At 36.6% G+C, this 10,692-nt stretch overlaps 1 protein-coding gene and 1 long non-coding RNA gene across 3 annotated transcripts; one reads left to right on the top strand and one right to left on the bottom strand.

Moving 5' to 3' along the window:
• Positions 1-1,153: 1,153 nt before the first annotated feature.
• LOC143560534 (uncharacterized) lies at positions 1,154-2,641 on the bottom strand. Its single transcript, XR_013140139.1, has 3 exons — positions 2,577-2,641; positions 1,946-2,469; positions 1,154-1,565 (listed from the first exon to the last, which is right to left on the bottom strand). It is a non-coding gene; the product is annotated as an uncharacterized LOC143560534 (long non-coding RNA).
• A 1,448-nt stretch (positions 2,642-4,089) lies between these two features.
• LOC143560537 (uncharacterized) lies at positions 4,090-9,909 on the top strand. 2 transcript variants are annotated; one of them, XM_077048819.1, is made up of 10 exons: positions 4,090-4,395; positions 5,165-5,208; positions 5,812-5,929; positions 6,016-6,136; positions 6,219-6,796; positions 6,874-7,162; positions 7,339-7,621; positions 7,723-7,884; positions 8,115-8,558; positions 9,418-9,909. In XM_077048819.1, exons 1-10 carry the CDS (start codon positions 4,209-4,211, stop codon positions 9,739-9,741), a joined length of 2,550 nt encoding a protein of 849 aa, XP_076904934.1. In that variant the 5' UTR covers positions 4,090-4,208; the 3' UTR covers positions 9,742-9,909. The 2 variants fall into 2 exon arrangements, with proteins under 2 accessions (XP_076904934.1, XP_076904933.1); XM_077048818.1 differs by having other exon boundaries at positions 4,091-4,395; positions 7,720-7,884.
• The last annotated feature ends 783 nt before the right edge of the window (positions 9,910-10,692 follow it).

Genomic DNA, 10,692 nt, shown 5'->3' with positions numbered 1-10,692 from the left:
TTCTACTAAATATAAATCATTGGTTCCTCGGGCTCTGCGAGTCACTGTGGACCACCTTCTGCACCCGCTCCAAGAAGCGAACCGCCTCGGGAGCTAGGGATCCAAAAGTGTCGAAGGCAAATGGAATGAACACGTGCTGATTCTCCAAACACGATGTCTCATGCTTAGCAACCTTCCTAGACTCCGCTCTCAAAACCGCCTGTCCCGGTACGAAGCCACTGTCTCTCAGCCCCACCAACGGGGACACCCCAGTGAGGTCAACACACGCATGCTTACCACCTGCCCAGCCAAACACAAGAACATCCGCAGGACGCAGGGTAGATCTTCCCTCACGCGGATCAGTCAAAAAGTTAACAGGTGCCTCTTTCTTGGCTGAGATCCTGGCACGTCTAAGCACATCCTATAACACATCTCTAACCCAGTCATGACGATACTTGAATCCCGGCAATTCCTTACAGTGGAGGGCATGCTCACCGAATCTATCCAAACAAGCTTTTTTACAAATGGGGCATAATTCATCTGGAGGGAAAAGGGGAATCATAAGCCGGTATTTAAGGATGGCTCTGTATTCAACTGCCGACATCCGTTGCCCAAGACCTTCAATGGGCACAACAGTCAAAAAATCCTGGGCATGAGCCCCCTTGAGACAAGCTAAAACTGTCTTTTGTCTCGGGGTCATATCGAATCGCTCCTCCAAATCATGTACGTGTTTACCATAAAGAGCAAAGTTTGTTGAGGTTTCTTGGGGGCGGTCTCCTTATCAGTAAAACCGCCTATATCAAGGTTCGAGAGAGTTGTTCCAATATTACCAAGTGCAAAAGAGTAGTCAGGATCTACCCCCGTAACACACGCGTTTCGCAGGACGTGGTCCTGCAATTTCCACGACTGAGACCTGGAAGCCACAAATGCATATGCGGAGACATCCTCAGCCGAGAAAATTCCTAAGCCTCCGCAACGCATAGGGAAGGAAGCCAACCTCCACTGGAGGTCCCCAAAATGCGGTCCTCCACACACAACAATATCTCATTCATATCTAGTTCTTTAAACTAGATATGTAACTCAATCTTAAAAAGATTTTGATTGTGATATAGAAGAATTATGAAATTCAATTGTTATATCAATTGTTATATTACGCTTAATAATTGTTACTAGTATTCGTACCCGCGCGTTGCTACGGGCCGAGTAAGTGACGTGTTTAGCTTGTGTTAACACATGTTTCAGATTGTCATTTGTTTTATAGAGCAGCCACATCATTGGTAAACTAAAAGTCGGTATGTCCAAAATAAGTAGTAGTCTTTGCATACACATTTATCCACAGTTAGCCTAATAGTATATTTTTCAAACGTCTTGTGACTTCATTGTATGGTTAAAAGGCTCCCTCCTTGCTCACCTTTGTTCAGTAGAGGGCCTTTTTCCTTCACATTTTGGAGCGGGGTTTGTGGGGTGAATTGGGAGTGCAACTTGTGGTATGTCCATCGTGACAGTGTTTTGCGTCTCTGTTACGTTGTTGATAGCAAATATGTGGTCTATCTTGATAGTTACCATCATCTCCTTTGTTTTTCTAACTGCACTAAAGACGGGTTATGGGTTTCTTTCGGGAATTTCACAAAACAAATATCTTAGTATATGTTATAATTTGGGACGAAATAGATTAAATATATATTATCAATTGTATAATAGCCAGAACTACTTTGACAGTGGGCTGTGCAGGCCAAGCCATGAACAACATACTAATATAGACTAATAAATACAACTAAACACCAAAACTTAAATAAAAAATAAAAATAAAAACCTATGGCACCAACAAAAATTTATTCGCATAACGTAATCCCCGAAACCTTAAAAATAACCCTATAAAACTAAAGGTAAATTCATTTGGTAGAAATGCAAATGCAAACGAAAATCAATTTACTTATAAAAAAGGCAAACACGTTACAAAACTTACCAAAGAAAACATGAGTCGATCCGCGAGGAAGGCCTTGAACCGCATAGAAGCTAAAATGCCATCCAACTCTTGCTGCTTGATGCCCATATTCAGAAGTAAAACATTTCAAATTTGCAAACCCCAGGATCCAGGTCTGGCTCTTTCGACTCCTAACGCTAAGAGGTACTGATGCAGATGCAACCTTACTTGTTAAAAACATTATTACATAAATATGTTCTTCAATAATTGAGTTTACTTGTAGATCACATAATATCATCCAATCTAAAATGAATACTTACAACGAACAATCTTTTGATAAGTGATGGTAGAAAGTGGAGATGGCCATACTGGCATTCTGCTTTGAGATAGCATATTTCCAAGCCACAAATTCATCTAATAATGACTATAAAACAATTAAATTAGGGAAATTTAACTAATGGCAAAACAGTGGTGATGATGAAATTGAATGATCCAAGAGAAAATATTCGATGCTTTGAATCCTAATTCCACCAAATATAATCCGAATCACCATCAGGATTTAACCCCTTAAGAATAACGCAATCGTTGACAACGGAAAACAAAACGTCACTTAAACATACAAAATCCGGGGCAAAACAAAAAGGAAATCAAGTGAATCATAGCATGTTAAAACCATAACTCGCCGATGCATCGGATGAACGAACCCCAATCGAACCCTAACTCCGAGTAAAATAAAAAGGAAGCCAACCAACATATTTCTGCAAGAGAGAACAAATATACATTAAAAGCTTGTATTTCATGCTATTTTGGGTTTGAATGCGGGAAAAGGATAAACGAAGTAAGCGAACATCAGAAATTTAGTAAAAACCCTAAATGAGAAATCGAAACTGACCTTAATCGTATGCAAAAGTCAGGCCGTCGATTGCAGCTTCCTATTACAAATTTGATACACAAATAATAAGGAACTACTAAAATGGCAAAGAATACAGAGATACAAACATTTATTTACATTAAAGAATCAAAACAAACCTCAACCATTAATCGGATGGGTAGCAGAGAAGACATGTTCTGAGAGAGATATAAAAACTTTGAGCATGATGTAAATAAAGATCGATCTATGTGGAGGTGGCTAACGTGTCTCAAAAGTGTAGGTGTACGTGGACGGGGCCACCCTGTTTGATTGTACCTTATCATTAAGCAACCATAACAAATATAGCATTAAAAGCTTGTATTTCATGCTTGAGTAGTTGTACAAAAGTTAAACAGTGTAATATATGAGTGAGCCAACATTTGGCTTTTAAATATATATATAATATGCTTTTATGAATCACCTATATAGTAATTGTTGTAAAAGTATTAGTCGCTAGTCGGCCGGTAGGGCAGGGACTAGCGATTAATCAGGATTAATTAATCGGATCAGATTTTAATGTATAATTTTCAATTTTATATATACACGCACACATTTTTATATGTAATTTTTAGTTTTATACATACACAAACACATTTTGACTGAAAATTGGTTGAAATCTCGAAGGAAACCACTGATTTTTGCTTGAATCTCGCCGAAAACTACTGATTTTGGTCCGAATCTCACCAGAAACTCGTCTAAAAAAGCCAATAATGTCCGATTAATCTTGATTGTGGCTGGATTTAAACATTGACCGATTAATTGTCCGACTAGCCCAAAATTTAATCAATGAAGTGGTGAGTAGCGATTAATCAGGGATTAATTGACAACCCAGTCAGGATTTTTGCTTATAGTACCTGAGCACCGAAACGAAATCGGCCAAAACCAGGCAAAAACCGGTCAAACCCTGAACCAAAATCGATTGTAACATGAAAAGAAACCGATTTCAACCCGAACCAAAACCGATTATAAACTGGTTTTGACTTTTGTGACCAAACGGTTTTATGTTTTAAACCGATTTATACACCTCTATTTATGATATTAATTGGTATGACATGTGGAAACTTCTATAAAAATAATAATAAGATTCATAAATTTAAGAATTCCAAAAATAGTTATGTTTATCATCAAAATAAATTTCAAATTAAGAAAAGAAAATAAAAAGAAAATAGTTTGTTTATATAAATAGAGGAGGAGAGAAGGGTTTTCAATTATTAATAATAATATTGTTAATAATAATATTGTTATTATTATCTCTGGTTGTTTTGTTTTGATATACGCGGCGGACTTCATTCGTTCATTCATTCATCAAATCCCCAATCACTCTTCTTCTTCTTCTTCTTCTTCTTCTTCTTCTTCACCAATCGGCGGTGGTGGTTGAGTGAGTTTATAGATCTGATGGCCAGCACCAGAGGTAATCATAATAATACTAATAATAATATACCGGCGGCATGTAGGAAGATGGTAGAGAGTCTTAAGGAGATTGTAAACGGTGGTGGTGGTCTATCGGATGCTGAGATCTATGCTGCCCTTAAAGACTCTAATATGGACCCTAATGAAGCTGTTAATCGTCTTCTCTCTCAAGGTTAGCTTAATTATTATTATTATTATAAACTAGTTTTCTTTTCTTTTTTTTTTTTGCCCTAATTTAAATAATAGTTTAACCTAATTTTGAAAAAAAGGTTATTGATTGTGTGGGATTTAGTTAGGGTTAATTAATTGAAAGAAACTGCAGTTGTTGCTTTGATAAGATTTAATAATTAGTTATATCTTATGCCTTTTTGTATTATGATTTTTTGTATATTTTTACACTATGATCTTGTTTTTGAGTACATGTCACTGATTCACATGGGACTTGTTTTGTAAAAAAATCTTTTTTTTTTAATTTAGTTGTATATGAAAGCATAACTGTTGTTAAGATTTAGAACTCAAGGAGAAAGTCACAACTTAATTTGATGGTGTGTGAACACCACTTTTTAACTTTTAAGTTTTAACTTCATGAAACAAACACCTGTTCTAGCATTGCTTTTGGTTGTTGTTGGGGGTTTTTTAAGTATTTTAAACGTATGGTAAAGTTTTAGCATATTATGATAAGTATGCATGTGTTTGTGTTAAGATTTAGAACTCAAGGAGAAAGTCACAACTTAATTTGATGGCGTGTGAACACCACTTTTTAACTTTTAAGTTTTAACTTCATGAAATAAACACCTGTTCTAGCATTGCTTTTGGTTGTTGTTGGGGGTTTTTTAAGTATTTTAAACGTATGGTAAAGTTTTAGCATATTATGATAAGTATATATGTGTCTATGTATTTAAACTTTGTTTCTAACATAAAGTTTTTGTTTTTGTTTGTAGATCCTTTTCACGAGGTGAAGAGCAAGCGAGAGAAGAAAAAAGAGGTGCGTGGGTTTTAGTAGAGGTGCTAGATGGTTCGTGTTCACAGGTTGAACTTGAACACGAACATAAGCTGTGTAACCTGAAACGGAAATTTATTTTCGTGTTTTTGCATATTAACTAAACAGGTTTACAATAAAATACATAAAATAGTTATGTAACCTAAGTTTAAACATTAAAACTTAACACCCTTTTCTCTTTTAACTTTTCAAGTTTGGCATAAGTTACGTACACTCAGCCGGACTCGTTTTGACTAAACCTAAACCCACAAATTTCATGTTAGGTTTGTTTTATGTCAGAAATTCACACCCTTAGGTTCGAAAGAGGCACAAAAAAATATGTTGTTTGCTTCACCCTTTCCCAAAACATATTTTTAACAGCCTTACTTTTTTTTTGCATTTATACTGTTTTTTTCTGACCTGTCCCGTTTGTGTGAATCTTTCTTTCACTCATGGTTCATTGAATTTCTTGTATACAATGAATTTCAATTTTTTTCAATCTACTGGTAGCTGGGGACTGTCTTGTTTACTGTGTTTAGCTGTCCAAAGTCTTCACATTACATCAAATCTCCGATATAAATAGTTATGGTTTTTCTTTATTTGCATCAGTTTAAGGATACAACAGAGTCTAGGCCTCGTGGTGGCGGTAGCACTTCAAACCGTGGTTCCAGAAGTGGTACAGACCGTTATGCTGGACGTGGTGTTTCATCACAGTTTAGCTCATCTGGTATATGGCTGTTTCTTTTTTGTAAAGAATTCAATAATCTGTAATTATAAATTCTATATTAATTCTCATTTAACACATTTTGATAGAATCTGGTGGCTTACATGGAAAATCCAAAAGGGAAAACGGGACAAGTTCCTACACAAGTTCATTTACACCATCTTATGGAGCTGCACCAACTAATACATATCGTACACCTCCAGCTTACAGGTACTGAAAATTTGTTGGACCTTTTTCTTGTTTTTTAGTTGTTCCCACATGTTTGTTTATCAATAGTTTCTTGCTACTGCAGTAGTTCTGTTGGCTATGATAATAAAGCATCGACTTTCAGTGTAACTGACAGTACTGCAACCGTTTCACAACAACCACTCCCTGTCTTTCAATCCTCTTGGGGTGCACCTGGTCAAAAGTCAATGGCTGACATTGTGAAAATGGGCAGACCACAAAACAAGGCTTACAGCACCCAGGTTCCACCCCAGCCTCCATCAACACATTATGATGACTATGCTTCAAAAGCTCCAATCACGCATGGAGAACAACATGACAGTTATCATGCTTCTAATGATGATGACTGGCCTGTTGAGCAGCCACAAACCGTTAGTGTGCAATCTGTAGTGGGGCCTGAGCCACACGTGGAGTCTGAGAGTGTGGGTTACGAAAGAAGCAACCAATATGTTGATTCTGAGACTGAAGAGGGTCATGCGGAAGATGAAAATGTGGATCGTGTCTATGAAGATCATACTGCACAACATGTTTCTAGTAGAAATATACAAGAAGATGCAGCTGTGAGTGCACCTAATTATGATAATGATTTGTATAAAAACATGGATTCCTTTCATCCTGAGGATCATGCTTATGAGCACCGGGAAGGTATGTTCTTGGTACCAAACTGACATGTACTCTTTTTTAATACCTGATGTTTTTTAAAATGAACTTTGTTTGTTTAGTTGAACAAGATGATGCGTTGGCATCTGCAGTGAATGAAAACATGCAGCAACTTAATATCCAAGACGAAAGACATTTGGATGAACCAGAAGATGAAGTTCCTTCTGTAGTAATTCCAAATTATCTTCAAGTTCAAACTGCTGATTGCTCACATTTGAGTTTTGGGAGCTTTGGTTCTACTACAATGAATCCCGGGTTTTCTGAATCTTTTGCATCTAGACAGTTAAGAAACAAAGTAGAAGACACACCTGTGGAGGTGGATCCTTCATCTGTTGGGCCTTCTGAAACCAGGTATAAATCTTTCTTTCAATATTACAGGTGGCATTAAATGAACAAAATAAACGCACTTCTTGTCGTACGGTTCACCGAACGTTCGGTTTTTTAAAGGCCTAGATAAAACATAACCCAACTGTATATGTTAATCTATTTTCTTTTGGATTTAATTGGTTTTCAATACTCTTTTGCAGAAAATCTGAGTATTTTGGCGACGAGTCTATAATAGCACCAGAAAACAATCCAGTTCTTCGAACGGGACCAAGTTCTGGGAATTATGATTTACCTTCTGGTTCACAAAGAGACAGTTTGAAGCAAGAAAATGCTGAGGTGGCACATGGGAATCAATTTGGCTTTCCTTCATCTACACCTGGATCTGGTTATTCATTTGATAGTACCCAGCTTTTGAACCCGGGTTTCCCTCAATCTCAAACATCTGAACAGATGCCAGACACAACTCCCTTTTCAAACGTTATGGTATGGTTATATAACTACCGCTCTTTTATTTCTTTTACTAAAGTGAATAAAGTTTTCAAATTTTGATTTTTTTAATTATTTTTGGTGAAATTTTGCAGCAGGCTGCATTTACAAACTCGTTGCCAAATCCGTTGGCAGCAAATGGTCATTCAGTTAGAGAATCAGATCTTTCATACTCACCGTTTCCTCTTAGTCAATCAATGGCTACTAAATATGCCAACTCAGCGCCTTCTATCAGTGGGTCAACTATTTCTATGGCAGAGGTATTGTGATGAATTTAAGATGCTTTCGTCCTTCTAGGCCTGTAAACAAACCGAACGTACACAAATTGTTCGTGGTCGTTTATGTTCGTTTGTTAACAATATAAACAAACGATTGTAACTGAAGTAAGCTGGCTAAACCTAATTATAAGTAAATGTGAAGAACAATGTGTTGTACCTAAAAAACTATTAAAACTAGACTAAGCAGTAACATTACTGTATTGCAAATGCAGGCTTTAAAGACTGGTGTTTTTTCATCATCTCAACCGACACAACAGACACCACCTGGCAACACCATTCCTACCGGGCCCGCTCTTCCACACCACCTTCTGCACCCGTACTCTCAACACACACTACCATTGGGCCCGTTTGCAAACATGATTGGCTACCCCTTTTTACCTCAAAGTTATACATACATGCCATCTGGATTTCAACAAGCGTTTGCTGGTAATAGCAGTTATCAACAGCTGGCAGCTATTCTTCCTCAATATAAAAACAGTGTTTCTGTTAGTAGCTTGCCTCAGTCCGCAGCTGTTCCTTCGGGTTATGGGCTGTTTGGTAATTCCACAGCACTTCCTGGAAACTATCAAGTTAATCAACCTGCGGGCCCTGCTGGGTCCAATTTAAGTTACGATGATAATTATAAAGAGAACAGTCAGTTGCTCTCTCTTCAACAGGTATTAATTTCTTTTACATTTTGTTTAACACTTAATATATTATGATTTTGGGTTGCAAGTCGCCAAAACGTATGTGACGAATGCTATAAAACAGAAGTCATGTTGCTATTGCATTACTATAATATTTGTAATCGTTTTATAATCTTTGTACAAAAAAGCAAATGAGTGCTAAAAGTTTGTTGTTAATACTATAAGCATAAGTCACTTTATTCAAATATTGATTATATTGAAATAATATAATATTTTAATCACAAGAACCCTAATATTTATAATCTTGGGTTGAAAGTTGCCAAAAAGCATGTTATTTATACTTTGAAAACATAAAGTCCTTTTGTTTTTATAATAATCTTGGACAAAAACGTTAAATAAGTGTCAAGGTACGTTATTAGTACTATAAAATATACACCATTTCTTTACAAATCTAGATTTTTATTGAAGTAATATTGTATTTTTAATTATAGTATAATCCAATTTTATTATAATCTCGGGTTGGAAGTTGCGTAATAACATGTTATTAATACGATAACAGTTTGCCATTTTGTTATTGAATTAATATCATATATGTAACCACTGTAAACCTAATTTAATATAACAATGGGTAAAACGGTAAACATGTTGTAACTCGCCAAAAGTGTGTTCTCGATACCATAAAGCATAAGCCATGCTATTCGAGTCTAGTTTTTCATTTTTATTGAAATAATTTTATTATTGTAATCATTTGGACAGAGAGTGTTAACCTGTACCGAAAATTTACTGTTTTGACATGTTACCCAATTTACCCTGCCCAATAGTCTGCTTTTTTATGTTATATAATATTTTTTTAATGATCTGTCACTTGTTTTCTTGGAATGGTTTTCAGAACGAGAATCCAGCAACGTGGGTTCATGGAGCCGGTTCAAGAACAATGTCAGCTGTACCAGGAAGCACATATTACGGTTTCCAGGGTCAAAACCAGCAGCCAAGTGGGTTCAGGCAAGGCCAACAACCGCAGCAACAGCAGTTGCCTTCACAGAGTTTTGGTGGGGCCACTCTTAACTACCCAAACTACTATCATTCTCAGACGGGAATCTCCCAGGAGCATCAACTACAACAGAACACTAGGGATGGGTCCCTTGTTGGTGGGTCCCAGGGTCAACCAAAACCTCAGCAGCAGTCACAACAGCTTTGGCAAAACAGCTACTAATCGGTTTCATACCCGACTCGAGTTTTTCAGGGTCTTGTAGCTGCTGCTGCTCTGTGCCTTGAGAGGTTGTATTTTACTGCTACTACTACTAGTGGTTTATGGTTATGGTTCTTGGTTAGTTTGTAGGAACGTTCACGCGTGCTAATTTTTTGTTAGTTTTTGACTTTTTATTTATTTATTGTTCCTCACTGTTTTTGGTTTTTGTTGCTTTATATTAATGGGCGTTAATTCCTCCTTAGTAATTTATAGGTTTTAATGATGAAGCGATGTTTAATATGGTTTTAGTTATGTCCTGTTTTGAGTTAAATGGTGCGAGTTTATGCTATATTTGTTTGCATGGCAGATAATGCTACAAAACTCAGTTTTTGACAATTAATTACAGATTTGGTCTTTGCTATGGCTCAAAACTGGATTTAAACTTATTAATCAAAGCTTGAAACTACATTGGCGAATTGAATCATAATAATCAGTACGATGTCTTTAAAACTGTTATACTCTGTTTTAGGCCAGCCTGGGCCGACATGTGCACCACTAGGTCAGTTAAAACGAAGACAGACATGCTGCAGCAAGTATTTGCTAATCACAGAATGCGCTGTGCTTATGAGAGGATTCTGGGATCGTTGCCCGCATTCTCTAGACTTGAGGAGGTCCTGAAGGGATCTTAGCCATTATTCAATCAACGACAATATTATGCACTAATCATCGTTATCCTGTATTTTAAAACTTCGCTCCTGTTGTGATGTACCTAACAGTCAAAGCAATGGCTTTTAAGTTAATCACCACACAGGTGCTATTTTAAATCACATCATTTTAAGATCAACTAATTACAAAATCATTTTAACACGTCAAACCTTTAATATATAGGATAACTATATATTAAATTGGGAAAGATTAGTTCTTTAATATATAGGATAACCAGTGTTTCATCCGGCGTGTTGCGCAACGTTGTCT

This window comes from Bidens hawaiensis, unplaced genomic scaffold, assembly GCF_021521415.1.
Source record: "Bidens hawaiensis isolate Kalapana, Puna unplaced genomic scaffold, B.hawaiensis_p1.1 tig00020377_1, whole genome shotgun sequence".
In the NCBI taxonomy this organism is placed as follows: domain Eukaryota; kingdom Viridiplantae; phylum Streptophyta; class Magnoliopsida; order Asterales; family Asteraceae; genus Bidens; species Bidens hawaiensis.
This window is presented reverse-complemented; position numbering and strand designations above follow the sequence as displayed.

Bases quoted from the DNA above. Each gene is read 5' to 3' on its own strand.
- LOC143560537 (XM_077048818.1), top strand. From the start codon at position 4,209: ATGGCCAGCACCAGAGGTAATCATAATAATACTAATAATAATATACCG. The intron at 5,209-5,811 runs GTGCGTGGGTTT...TATTTGCATCAG, and splicing joins AGCGAGAGAAGAAAAAAGAG to TTTAAGGATACAACAGAGTC. The intron at 6,797-6,873 runs GTATGTTCTTGG...TTGTTTGTTTAG, and splicing joins TGCTTATGAGCACCGGGAAG to TTGAACAAGATGATGCGTTG.